General features: G+C 41.1%; 1 protein-coding gene across 5 annotated transcripts in view; it reads right to left on the bottom strand.

Moving 5' to 3' along the window:
- The window catches only part of tpk1 (thiamin pyrophosphokinase 1), a 146,818-nt gene that overhangs the window by 84,957 nt on the left and 47,198 nt on the right, over positions 1–14,663 (bottom strand). For all 5 annotated transcript variants that reach the window (XM_062021188.1, XM_062021189.1, XM_062021191.1 and 2 more), the window contains one exon: positions 14,510–14,579. In XM_062021188.1, coding sequence (XP_061877172.1) covers positions 14,510–14,579 — 70 coding nt within the window. The remainder of the gene's footprint in view (positions 1–14,509; positions 14,580–14,663) is intronic.

The following is a 14,663-nucleotide window of genomic DNA, read 5'->3' on the forward strand; positions in this document are numbered from 1 at the left end:
TGTTACATTTTAAAATTGTGTTTTTTGGACGGCCAATGCCAGAATAAATTGATTTCAATTAATTCAAATGTTTTGATTTATGAACTCGATCATGGAACGCAAAGTGCTCGCAAGTTAAAGTTAAAGTACCAATGATTGTCACACACACAATAGGTGTTCAGGTCAGGACTCTGTGCAGGCCAGTCAAGTTCATCCACACCAGACTCTGTCATCCATGTCTTTATGGACCTTGCTTTGTGCACTGGTGCACGGTCACGTTGGAAGAGGAAGGGGCCCGCTCCAAACTGTCCCCACAAGGTTGGGAGCATGAAATTGTCCAACATGTTTTGGTATCCTGGAGCATTCAAAGTTCCTTTCACTGGAACTGAGGGGCCAAGCCAAACTCCTGAAAAACAACCCCACACCATAATTCTTCCTACACCAAATTTCACACTACGCACAATGCAGTCCGAAATGTAGTGTTTTCCTGGCAACCTCCAAACCCAGACTCGTCCATCAGATTGCCAGATGGAAAAGGGGGATTCATCAATCCAGACAAGGCGTCTCCACTGCTCTAGAGTCCAGTGGTGACGTGCTTTACACCACTGCATCCGACACTTTGCCTTGGTGATGTATGGCTTAGATGCAGCTGCTCGGCCATGGAAACCCATTCCATGTAGCTCTCTGCGTACTGCACGTGGGCTAATTGGAAGGTCACATGAAGTTTGGAGCTCTGTAGCAACTGACTGTGCAGAAAGTCTTTTCACTATACCCTTCAGCATCCACGTAAACTGACAGTTTACGTGGCCTACCACTTCTATTTTCTTATAAAAAAGCAGACAGTTGACTTTGGAATATTTAGGAGCGAGGACATTTCACGACTGGATTTGTTGCACAGGTGGCATCCTATGACAGTTCCACGCTGGAAATCACTGAGCTCCTGAGAGCGGCCCATTATTTCACAAATGTTTGTAGAAACAGTCTCCATACCTAAGTGCTTGATTTTATACACCTGTGGCCGGGCCAAGTGATTAGGACACCTGATTCTGATCATTTGGATGGGTGGCCAAATACTTTTTGCAATTTAGTGTATATTGTCATCGCTCGTTGTCAACTCTGACTTCTGCGGTCCGCCACTCAAATAAGTCTTTCTGGAACATAAACAGTGATTCCCTTGTTCCTACTGTGTTACATGACAGAGACAGTGTTGCCAGATGTCACGAGAGAAACAAACATAGCTCTATGAAAAATGGTTGCTTATAATAAGCGGATTATAAGCATACTTGGCAACACTGGACGGAGAAGCAGCCCAAAGGAGACACCACAGTCTGATCCCCAAAATAAATGCTTAACAATATTATTACATTACTTCATAAAATGACTGTAGTTGTTTGTAGTACATTCTATTGTAATGTTTTTCAAGCAATTTACCCTGTCAAAAAGTGTTTTGTTTTTTTTAAAGGCATGTTACATTTTAAAATTGTGTTTTTTGGACGGCCAATGCCAGAATAAATTGATTTCAATTAATTCAAATGTTTTGATTTATGAACTCGATCATGGAACGCAAAGTGCTCGCAAGTTAAAGTTAAAGTACCAATGATTGTCACACACACACTAGGTGTGGTAAAATTTTTCCTCTGCATTTGACCCATCCCCTTGATCACCCCCTGGGAGGTGAGGGGAGCAGTGGGCAGCAGCGGTGCCCACCGGGAATCATTTTTGGTGATTTAACCCCCAATTCCAACCCTTGATGCTGAGTGCCAAGCAGGGAGGTAATGGGTTCCATTTTTATAGTCGTTGGTATGACTCGGCCGGGGTTTGAACTCACAACCTACCGATTTCAGTTGAGGTACCACTGTAATGGTATTCCACAATGCCAGGACCTTGGTGTGAAGTTTTGTATCAGTATAAAATACTGTACATCACATCTCATAAGGTTTTATAAGAGTGCACAGAGTTGTGGTAATGTCCTATATTTCTGCGGGTTCTATGTAAAAGGCAAAGGCGGATACAATGACAGCTGTAATGTTACGGCTTTGATGCAGTTATTTTCTTTTCTTTTATCCAACTATGCAAGAAAAGAGCATCCTTCCACAGGACTTAATTACAACCACATTTGAGTAATTACATGTAACTCAGTTGTGTTTCTAACCACCCGGACCCTTTTTCTTTTCACAACCCGAGAAGACGTGGCACTGGCAGAAAATGAACCAGTGGTTGCACGTAAACGCGCCAAAAGTTGACGAGTGTGGTTCTCAGATGAACATGGCACAAGCGTCATTGTCTGTAGGGTCAATTCAACAGACAACGTAGATGTTCCGCTGTCTGCTCGCGCTTAGAGTATGGCGGTCCAAACGTATTCATTACAGTAATGAAAGTTAATTATCTGAACAAGCTTTGACAATTTCTACAATGTTGGTACAAGATCATGTACGTTAAAAACTTTGTACTTGAAATGCTGATGATGGGATGACAAAGGCAAAGAGTCCGGTTCGGGGCACACTGTACTTGAAAACCTTGCTTATCTGCCAGGGCTGTAAAAGACATCAGTGATGATCTGGTAGATGATGCCAGCTGTCCCTCTTTGCAGCCAAAGTCACTCGGGTTTTTGCAACAAGCAATCCTATAATTTTACAACAGTATGTAAACTTTAGTTAATTTAGTCATCTAACTAGCCCGATGTTTTATTTGATCTGGAATAAAGTAGCTTTTACTAATTTTTTATATACACAATGTGTTGCATAGCAATTTGGAAAGTATGTGCAGTGAATGGCCTGCAAGTGCCCAGCTTAATTTGTTATAAAAGCCTTTTAATTGCAGGGCCATGATTCTGTTGTTATAGCGCGCCCCAATTCTCGATAGTCAGACAATTTAAGTGCGCAAGCTATGCCAATAACAAGTGTATTAGAATGAAGAAGCAATGGTATAAAATCTGACCCATAGTACTGAAAGTCGTAGTGTAAGACAGGGCTATTCAACAGTTGGCCCGGGGGTGAGTTCAACTCAAAACTTGGGAGACAAACATTTTTGCAGTGCTCCTGTTGTGTAAAGAAACTCAGACTACTGTAAACACCCTGGCAGATCCTTGTCATTCAACCTTGCTAGCAAACAGAACGCCGGGGTCCAAACTTAAGATTTACATAACTTAGGGGTTCCTCGAGGCACACCTTTAAGTCCTCTCCTTTTTGGCAGTTAGAAACATGTTTTTGTAATGTGCTTTATCTAACTAAGGTGTTGCATGTTAATTTCAGATGCAGTCAGTAGTCTTTTGTTCAACTTCTTTATTTATTCTAGTAGTGTTCCTCAATGTGTCATTTTAGGTCCCCTCTTTTTCATCCTTTCGACTATTCCACTAATAGCCCGTGAGTTAAGTTAAAAAAATAAAAATAAAAATTGTGAGAGAAATTCTTGCAACAGATTCCTAAAAACACGAGTGCATTCATAGAGATGATCTTTGACTGGCATTTTTTTTTTGTTTTTGCAAAAGGTCCTTAAAACAGATGAGCGCTTCTGTAACGCTGACAAAAAATTGACCAAAATTTAAATGTCTACAGTAAAGGATGCTGATTCTCCGGAATATACAAAATAAATAAATTTGGCCCTCGGTTCTTAGCTTTTTAGAAATATAGCCCTCAAAACAATTTAGTTTAATATCCCTGGTGTTAGATGTGAATAGCATTTTAAATCCGCAATGAAAGAGTTTGGCTATTGACAACGTCACTTACTGGGACCACCAAATCAGATGCTAACCTAACCGTGCACATCCATGTTCACATACACACACACACGTACACAACTGTGCAATTACATCCAGCCTTAATCCTCTACCTCTTCACTCATCTCTTGACATTATATCTTTCCCGTCGAGGATTTGATTAGATGCACTAATTAGACATACTGTAATGTCATTTTCCAATTAGAAACGGAGCAGATACATGCTTCGAGTTAGAAGATCGCCAGGGGCTGCTGTGCCACAGACACCTGAAGCCCCATGAAAACTGCTTTTATTACTGAGATATAACAATTAGCCAGTTGATGATGCTGAGGAAAATGGTTTACTGTGTATTTCCATAGTTTATTGCATCTCTTGTTGTCAACCCTAAACTGTTCAAGGGCATTTATTTGAATGATGGGTGCACTTTTCCAATAAAGTCTAACTATAGAGCAGCTTTATGATAATAGACCTTGTGTTTGTCCTTGCGTGAGTTTGATGATGAGGAGCGAGGAAGTTGAAACAACATCATACTCTTTTATGGTTCTTTTCAGCTCTAAATAGCAACATTTCAATCACAGGTGGCAGATTTAGTACAGCTTGAGCTAATGGCATAAACAGCCATATATCTACAGTATGCGCCACGCATCGGTGAGATGTAGCTTCTGAATAGCAAGATCTGAGAGTCAAGGCAAAAGGTGAATCCGAAGTATAGTGAATGAGCCAACATGCATAGGCACAATTATGGTAGGATGAATTATTTCAGCAGTAAGAGTACTTGAGATCCAACTGGGAGAGGAACAAATGGTGTTGTGGGTGGTAGTCACAATAAAAGTCATGGTATGTAGAGTACCATCACCACTAACAAATAAGTAGGCATATTTGTTGTATTTCCAGGTAAAAGAGCTGGCTTTAAAACATTTCCCACTTTGTGTAAGAATATTGCTTTAACATTTTAAGGCCAACGAACCAAGTTTAAAGGCCTACTGAAATGAGATTTTCTTATTTAAACGGGGATAGCAGATCCATTCTATGTGTCATACTTGATCATTTCGCGATATTGCCATATTTTTGCTGAAAGGATTTAGTAGAGAACATCGACGATAAAGTTCGCAACTTTTGGTCGCTGATAAAAAAGCCTTGCCTGTACCGGAAGTAGCGTGACGTCACAGGTTGAAGAGCTCCTCACATCTGCACATTGTTTACACCAGCAGCGAGAGCGATTCGGACCGAGGAAGCGACGATTACCTCATTAATTTGAACGAGGATGAAAGATTTGTGGGTGAGGAAAGTGACAGTGAAGGATTAGAGGGCAGTGCAGGACGCCAGGGTGTATCTTTTTTCGCTCTGACCGTAACTTAGGTACAAGGGCTCATTGGATTCCACACTTTCTCCTTTTTCTATTGTGGATCACGGATTTGTATTTTAAACCACCTCGGATACTATATCCTCTTGAAAATGAGAGTCGAGAACGCGAAATGGACATTCACAGTGACTTTTATCTCCACGACAATACATCGGTGAAGCACTTTAGCTTCGGAGCTAACGTGATAGCATCGTGCTTAACTGCGGATAGAAACAGAAGAAATAAGCCCCTGACTGGAAGGATAGACAGAAGATCAACAATACTATTATTACTTCTACTATCAGGAGACACCGAACCAAACCCTGGACCTGTAACCGCACGGTTAATGCTGTCCAGCCTGGCGAAGCCTAGCAATGCTGTTGCTAACGACGCCATTGAAGCTAACTTAGCTACGGGACCTCGACAGAGCTATGCTAAAAACATTAGCTCTCCACCTACGCCAGCCCTCATCTGCTCATCACCACCCGTGCTCACCTGCGTTCCAGCGATCGACGGCGCGACGAAGGACTTAACCCGATCATCGGTGCGGTCGGCGGCTAGCGTCGGATAGCGCGTCTGCTATCCAACTTAAAGTCCTCCTGGTTGTGTTGCTGTAGCCAGCCGCTAATACACCGATCCCACCTACATATTTCTTCTTTGCTGTCTTCATTGTCCATTAAACAAATTGCAAAAGATTCACCAACACAGATGTCCAGAATACTGTGGAATTATGTGGTGAAAACAGACGACTTAAGCTGGCCACCGTGCTATTCCAAAATGTCTGCTTCAACCCGTGACGTCACGCGCAAACGTCATCATACCGAGACGTTTTCAGCCGGATATTTCGCGGGAAATTTAAAATTGCACTTTATAAGTTAACCCGGCCGTATTGGCATGTGTTGCAATGTTAAGATTTCATCATTGATATATAAACTATCAGACTGCGTGGTCGGTAGTAGTGGGTTTCAGTAGGCCTTTAAAGGCTCTCAAAACGTTATGAGACACTACATGCAGGCAGGCTGGTAGAAATAAATGATAGCTCCATTCTCTATGAGGTCATTGCTTTTATAGAATGAGTTACCATCATTTGCATTTCACAGAAATTCCCCATTTATGTTTGTCCTTCAAAACGCAATCTTGCAGGTGCAGCGTCTCTCAGTGGGGAATCGGAATGCAATGATTGCAACAACAAATGTGACAAAACGTTCATCCTCCTCAGCACGGCAGCACTACTTCTTCCTATCGCTGCCTGTCCCTTCATTTAGGAAGAGCCAATTTGTCAGCCATTTACTTGCTATGGCTTCAGCACGCATTCGACAAACATAGTGACACAACAGTTATAATACTTTAAAGCAGGGGTCTCAAATTCAATTTACCTGGGGGCTACTGGAGGCTGAGTTTGGGTGGGCCTGGGCCGCATCAGGTATTCGACAAGAAAAACTTTGTTGAAAAAATTCCAACCTTCTCTAATGTCTTTATATTTATTTTTTTAAACTAAATAAGATAAAAAATAAATAAACTAAATAAAAGTTGTCTGTCTGTGTTGGCCCTGCGATGAGGTAGCGACATGTCCAGGTGTACACCGCCTTCGGCCCAAGTGCAGCTTGGATAGGTTCCAGCACCCGCCGCAACCTCGAGAGGGACAAGCGGTAGAAAATAGATGGATGGATGGAATAATTAATAAGTAAATATATGATAGGCTCCAGCACCCCCCGCGACCCCAAAAGGGATAAGCGGTAGAAAATGGATGGATGGATGTTTGGAGATGTGGAATACATTCAAATTCCACTTGGTGTCACTGTCGTGTTTAGCTAACGCACAAAAAATGTCATTTCCGCAATGTGCATCATTTCCGCTTTTTTCTGTTCAGCACAGTAACAGTCTCCTTTGTTTTTGTGCTTGATGTTGATGTCTTTCATGATAACATGAACACCATGGTATTTGTAGATGGTACAACGTACTGGGATAGCGAGGGCAAAAATGCGACTGCTCCCGGAGTGTTAGCCACCGTGCTGTTACTAGAAGCGGAAATTAAGTGATGTGAATTATATTTATATAGCGCTTTTCTCTAGTGACTCAAAGCGCTTTACATAGTGAAACCCAATTTGTAAATTACAATGAGGTACAGGTGGCACTGGGAGCAGGTGGGTAAAGTGTCTTGCCCAAGGACACAACGGCAGTGACCAGTTAAAGTTAAAGTTAAGTTAAAGTACCAATGATTGTCACACACACACTAGGTGTGGTGAAATTTGTCCTTTGCATTTGACCCATCCCCTTGATCACCCCCTGGAAGGTGAGGGGAGCAGTGGGCAGCAGGATGGCAGAAGCGGGGATCGAGCCTGGAACCCTCAAGTTGCTGGCACAGCCACTCTACCAACCAAGCTATACCGCCCCTGTAATGACACTGTGCTGTTGTTGTATACGTCGTAATAAAAGAAAAATTTAATCAAATAGGAATATATTGTATGTAGTGTTCATCGTGTGAGGCAACGCAAATACAATGCAAATAGCGCAATGTAAATACAAAATAATGAACCAAAAATGTTGTGACTAGGGTTGGGGATTAAGATTTTTCCTGTTCCGATTCTACTTTTGATTCTGCTTAACAATTTGGTTCCTTAACGGTTCTCTTATCGATTCTTATTTAGAAAAAAAAAGAGAAAAAACGGTGCATTGCCATTAATTGTGTTTTGTTTAGAGGTAACATGACCTTAACAAGCCTACAGTGAGGTCTCAAGAGGCAAATACGTAGCATAGAAGAAAAAACAAGCTTTTGGGAAAAAATGATATTAACTTGCATGGAAAATGAGATATGTCAAGCCTTCATTTGTTATAATTTTGATGATTATTGCTTTAGGGCTGCAACTAACAACTAATTTGATAATCGATTAATCTGTCGATTATTACTTCGATTAATCAATAATCGGATAAAAGAGACAAACTACATTTCTATCCTTTCCAGTATTTTATTGGGGAAAAAAACAGCATACTGGTACCATGTTCTTTCAACTTGCCAAATAAAACAAGGAAAATGTTACAACAATTTTTTTTTTTAAATAAAGTGCACCATTGTCTTGCACAATAGCAATGATTTTGTTTGGGGGAATTTTAAACCTGGCTACTACCTAGTCCAGGGGTCGGCAACCTTTACCACTCAAAGAGCCTTTTTGACCCGTTTCACAAATTAAAGAAAACAATGGGAGCCACAAAACTCTTTTCAATCAATCAATCAATGTTTATTTATATAGCCCTAAATCACAAGTGTCTCAAAAATGAAATAACACTGCATATACATTTTTTTTTTTGCTTTGTGCTATGTATAAACAAACTATTATGGGTTACATTTATGAAATCAATGAACGACTGCAGAGAAAATTAAATAAAATTTCTGCATGCAACAAAACGTTCTTAACTCCGAAAAAGATGTCTGGTTGAAGGTTAAGTCAATCAATCAATCAATCAATGTTTATTTATATAGCCCTAAATCACAAGTGTCTCAAAGGGCTGTACAAGCCACAACGACATCCTCGGTACAGAGCCCACATACGGGCAAGGAAAACTCACCCCAGTGGGACGTCAATGTGAATGACTATGAGAAACCTTGGAGAGGACCGCATATGTGGGTAACCCCCCCCCGCCGAACTTAAATTATCCACTGGCAGACAACCAAAAAGGCCGTCCTCTCTCTCTGTGCCGTCATCATTTTACTGGCGCCGTGCAGTCAGCTGCCAACCTGAATAATAAAATGTCTATTTCACTGACCAATTAAAAAATGTGAATATATGCAAAATTATAGGAAATTAAAATATTTATCATACTTGGTCAATGTGATTTCTGCTCCTGAACCGCAGCGCACAGCGTCTCCACATCAGGGCTGTATGACGTCACTTTTATCTTCACACAGGATTGTAAACTCTCACCTGTGAGGCGTGTGCGATGTTGGTGGGCGGGGTTTGGTGGTAGCGGAGGGGGCGGGGGGTATTTTGTAGCCCGGAAGAGTTTGGGACTCTGGGTATTTGTTCTGTTGTGTTTATGTTGTGTTACGGTGCGGATGTTCTCCCGAAATGTGTTTGTCATTCTTGTTTGGTGTGGGTTCACAGTGTGGCGCATTTTCGTAACTGTGTTAAAAATGTTTATATCGCCACCCTCAGTGTAACCCAGTGGTTCTCAAACTTTTTTTGTCATCCCCCACTTTGGACAAGGGGGAGTTTTCAAGCCCCACCTGCCCCCATCACCCCAACAGAACGCTAATGCCAAGCTTAACATTTTCAAATGTATTGAACATCAAGTAACATCAAGTTGTATACATTCAAACTCAATAACATAAAAATACATCAAGTTCAATAATAACTAAAATAACTGCAGCTGTGGTATAACTTGCATCAAGTTCAATAATAAATAAAATAACTTGCATCAAGTTCAATAATAAATAAAACAAAAGTGTTATAACTTGCATCAAGTTAAAAAATAAATCAAATACAAGTGTTATAACTTTCATCAAGTTCAATAATAAATCAAATAAAAGTGTTATAACTTGCATCAACTTCAATAATAAATCAAATAAAAGTGTAATAACTTGCATCAAGTTCAATAATAAATCAAATAAAAGTGTTATAAGTTGCATCAAGTTAAATAATAAATCAAATAAAATTGTTATAACTTGCATCAAGTTCAATAATAAATCAAATAAAAGTGTTATAACTTGCATCAAGTTCAATAATAAATCAAATAACTTGCATCAAGTTCAATAATAAATCAAATAAAAGTGCCACTTTTCAAAAAAAAAAAAAAGGAGGAGTTACGCATTTGGCAAGACAGGGGAAGTGAACATGAGTTTTACAGTACTCCAGCATTAGTGGCTGCAATGAGCCTGTTTTGCACTGCACAGCTTTTCAAATCGGGGTTGCAGGCTTGACACTGTCACTCTTAAGTCATGCTCAATGTTCAGCTGAGACCTGTACTTCGTTTTGAGTGAAGCAACAGCTGAAAAGGGAAAAGGGCAAAGGGGAGAAGAATGGACACAGCTCTCTGCCCGATGAGTGGATGATTAGCGCGGATGGGTAGCAACCCATCCGTGCGAAAGTTTGTTCCGCTTAGCCCCGCCCCCAGTAGTTACTGTTGCTATGTCTGTCAAACTTTCGCTCCTACCTAGAAATTTAAAGCCTACAGGAAAAATAAGTAATTTACATTTTTTTATATAGCGGATTTCACAGACAGAATCACAGTGATTTACAGTGTGTATAGAAAATGAAAGAATAGTAAAAAAAAAAATCTAAGAATATAATAAAAAAAAAAAAAATTCCTCCCGTTCCTCGCGCCCCACCTGTCATGTCTCTATTCCCCACCAGTGGGGCGCGCCCCACACTTTGAGAAACGCTGGTGTAACCTGTATGGCTGTTGACCAAGTATGCCTTGCAGTCACTTACGTGTGTATGCAGTAGCCGCATACAACATGTGACTGGCCGCCGCGCAGTTAGTATGGTGTAAAAGCGGACGCGACGACAGGTAGTAGAATACGCTTAAGGCAGTGCCATCACGGCACGCCCTCAATATTGTTGTCCGGGTGAAAATCGGAGAATGGTTGCCCCGGGAGATTTTCGGGAGGGGCACTGAAATTCGGGAGTCTCCCGAAAAAATCGTGAGGGTTGGCAAGTATGCAGCTGAGCCGCATCAGAGTGATCAAAGAGCCGCATGCGGCTCCGGAGCCGCGGGTTACCGACCCCTGACCTAGTCTGACCATTCTGCAATGTTGGATGCTGAATGTCTTTCCTCTAGTGGCATGGTCGTAAGGCAGATTGACTTCATGTTCCATTCGTCTCCAATGTAATGGCATGTATTGCCAAGGTAGGCTTCCGTGGCTACACTTGTCCACACATCAGTAGTGAGAGTAATTTTGCTCTGGGTGGCTTTTATGTCAGTCTATACTGCTTGGAATGTCTGCTCGTACTTCCTCTCCATCACTTTGGTAAAATGGGTCCTCAAGGGAAGAGTGTAACCAGGGTTGAGGACGTGAATCATTTGTCTAAAACCTTCATCCTCCACCATTGATAGTGGCCTCATGTCAGTTAGCAACATATTCAGGATAGCATCAGTCAATGCAGCCGCTTGCTGTGGTGTGCAGACCTTCCTTTGTACCAAGTCACTAATGCTGGGTTGTTTCTTTCTGAAATGAGAGAAACCATATAGTGAACATACATAGTAGCATCATTTACATGTAACTCAATACATATATAGTTGATTTAATTAATAATTTCTGATGTAAAAGGCAAATACGGCACCACATTAAAAAAAAAGCTAAATTAAATAAATGGACATTGGGGATGCAGCATACACCAATAATAACACAGAAATGTAACTCATCAGATCAGAACTGGATCAGATATTGTACACGTTTCTGTTGTGAATAATAAAGGATTCATTTTAGGCTGCCTCTAAATAATAGCATGACATATTCCAGTACCTTCATAACGTTTAGTTATACTAAAGCGTCACTCAAATCTAAATATATTTATATAGCTTTTATAGTTTAACTTTATCAGGCCCGGCTACATTGATCCATTATGAAACGAACCTGAGATATTTCTGTCTGTTACGTTTATTTCGAAATTGGTAACAGTGCGTTTTCTCTCTCAAAACGGAGTCAAATGTGCCGGAGACACATTATCAGCCCCGCGTTGCAACAAAGGCATAACGTTAACGTTACTCACAAAAAAGCTGAACTCATGAATGCCTGTTGCCACTCAAAACAACACAGAAAATGCACTCTCCAAGAAGTTCCTAACACTCTGAAAGTTAACACACAACAGTTGCTGCTTCGCTTCCTTAAAAAAATCTCCTCGTTAACAAAATATTAAAAAACACACACAGACGAACACAACAGATCAATGTACCCGGACTATGGACTTAAAAAGTTACGTACCGTGAGTTCTTCCCTTCATCCATGGCTCCAACATGTTTCGTCTACAGGTGCTCCTGAAGCAATGTTGTACTTCCGTGCCATGTTGCAGAAAACGGTCTTCTTTGAAGTCTTTAAAGTAAAGTGTTCCCACACTTTTGACGACTTAGGTCGTACACTTTTCTCCATAGAAGCAATAACCTCAAGATGTTTCTCCGCTAAAATATCCGTACTGTTTTCGTCCGCCATTTTTCGAATGTTTCCAGGCAAAGGAGACTGCGTCGTCACGTGAGCTGCACATGACACATCTTTGGCTGGCTTACTGCCACCTCATGAGACGTAGCCTCAGCGCCCCCCTGGCGCTGTTTTGTACTGTTTTTGTACTTATTTTGATTATAGTTTCTCAGCTGTTTGTAAATGTTGCAGTTTATAAATAAAGGTTTGTAAAAAAAAAAAAAAAAAAAAAAACTAGCCTCAGCGCATGCGCATAGCATAGATCCAACGAATCGATGACTAAATTAATCGCCAACTATTTTTGTAATCGATTTTAATCTATTTAATCGATTAGTTGTTGCAGCCCTACATTGCTTACAGTTTATGAAAACTTACAATTGAACATCTAAAAAAATTTAAGGTTTCAAAAACTGTAAGCCATAACGATCAAAATTACAACAAAGGCTTGCCATATCTCACTTTGTACGTAATGAGTTTATATCACAGATTAGTTACACATTTGAAGTTAAATGCTGACACGAATTGATTTTTACACCATATTAAAATGTTTTGAGTTTCACCTGTATAGTATGACTGAAAGAAAATCTGTTTGCAGGAAAACAAGAAACTTTTCTCCTACTACAATTAAGTTAAAGTTAAAGTACCAATGATTGTCACACACACACTAGGTGTGGCGAAATTATTCTCTGTATTTGACCCATCACCCTTGATCACCCCCTGGGAGGTGAGGAGAGCAGTGAGCAGCAGCGGTGGCCGCGCCCGGGAATCATTTTTGGTGATTTAACCCCCAATTCCAACCCTTGATGCTGAGTGCCAAGCAGGGAGGTAATGGGTCCCATTTTTATAGTCTTTGGTATGACTCGGCCGGGGTTTGAACTCACAACCTACCGATCGAACATTCACCTAACAAAAATACAAACTTTTGACCACAAACTTAGTCGCTGCTCTGTGACATTCGTCTAGCGGCAGTCAGAATATGTCTCTCAGAAGGCATTTATTTCAATTTAACAAATCGTGCTAACATGATAGACGGTGAGTAAGTATCGCGTTACTGCTGCTGGGATTGAGATCGGAACGGTTGAAAAACACGACTTTCATTTATAATTATTGCATGCTGTGTGTTCAAATGTATATTGCTCTTATGTCCTCCTCTTTTATTACAAGTAGCGCTACTGTTCCGCCCGGGCACCGCCATTTTGCGATCTGAAGTCACTCTGCACATTGCGTAAGGACGTCATCCCCACCCGGAAGAATTGTTAAGGGAACCGTTTGAAAAATGGCAAGCAAATTGATATACTGGGAACCTTACTTGTTGTTTTGCTGCTAACGGACCGATATCGCATATCAATATCAGATTGGAACACCCTTACTAGATACTAACTACAATAAGAGTGCAAACACCAAAAAATACACCACAACAAACATGAAATGGGCAAAACAAAGAGCAACTCCTTGTAAGCAAGCTACCATCTACTGGGTAACCGTGTCAAAACGTTGCATTCATAATAACTTAAGGCCTACCATGGCTAGGAGTCACTATGGCTGCTAGTAGACGTACTTAGCAAATTTGGTCATGTGATTCTGAAGTATGTACTTAGTGCGGCCCGGACTCACCCAAATTCTACATCCAGCGGTCAATAGAGAAATTTAGTTTGAGACCGCTGACGTAGATGATTGAATAAAGTTAAAGTACCAATGATTGTCACACACACACACTAGGTGTGGTGAAATGTGTCCTCTGCATTTGACCCATCCCCTTGTTCACCCCCTGGGAGGTGAGGGGAGCAGTGGTGATTTAACCCCCAATTCCAGCCCTTGATGCTGAGTGCCTAGCAGGGAGGTAATGGGTCCCATTTTTATAGTCTTTGGTATAACTCGGCTGGGGTTTGAACTCACGACCTACCGATATCAGGGCGGACACACTAACCACTAGGCGGATGGCATCTTGTGGCATCTCATCTCCCCTAACGGAGAGGTCAAACCCCATTTTCATTGACAGCCTTCAAAGAACACACACTCATGTTCACACTCTGCGTGTTAACGTGAACGTCTGGACACTTCAGGGACCTGAAAAGGCCCCAGATCCATCTCCGAGTCTTCCATTAGCTGGGTACAATATAGCATTTGGGTGCAAAATGTGCAAAAACAGCATTTTTTGGCGCTACACACACACTGTGCTAAAAATGGTTGTATTTTGGTAACTTTATGCACATAATCAACCAATCAATACACGGCAGAGGGTAGAAAAGTCTTCTATGGTGTATTTATTCTGAAACTGTACAAAAGTAGCATTTCTTTCCTTCTTCATAAACACGCAAATATATTGCAAAACTGACAGACTCACCTGTCAGTTTCTCCAGCAGTGATGTGATATAGGCGATTGGCAGCACCATCAGCACATGCCGTCAGGAGAGCTACAAAGAGACAGCAAGACAAAGACAGACATGAGGGAAATAAAACGCTGATAAATTATTGTGCGAGTGGGTCGCACCCAGGAG

The sequence above is a fragment of the Entelurus aequoreus genome, linkage group LG15 (genome assembly GCF_033978785.1).
Source record: "Entelurus aequoreus isolate RoL-2023_Sb linkage group LG15, RoL_Eaeq_v1.1, whole genome shotgun sequence".
NCBI classification, from domain to species: Eukaryota; Metazoa; Chordata; class Actinopteri; order Syngnathiformes; family Syngnathidae; genus Entelurus; species Entelurus aequoreus.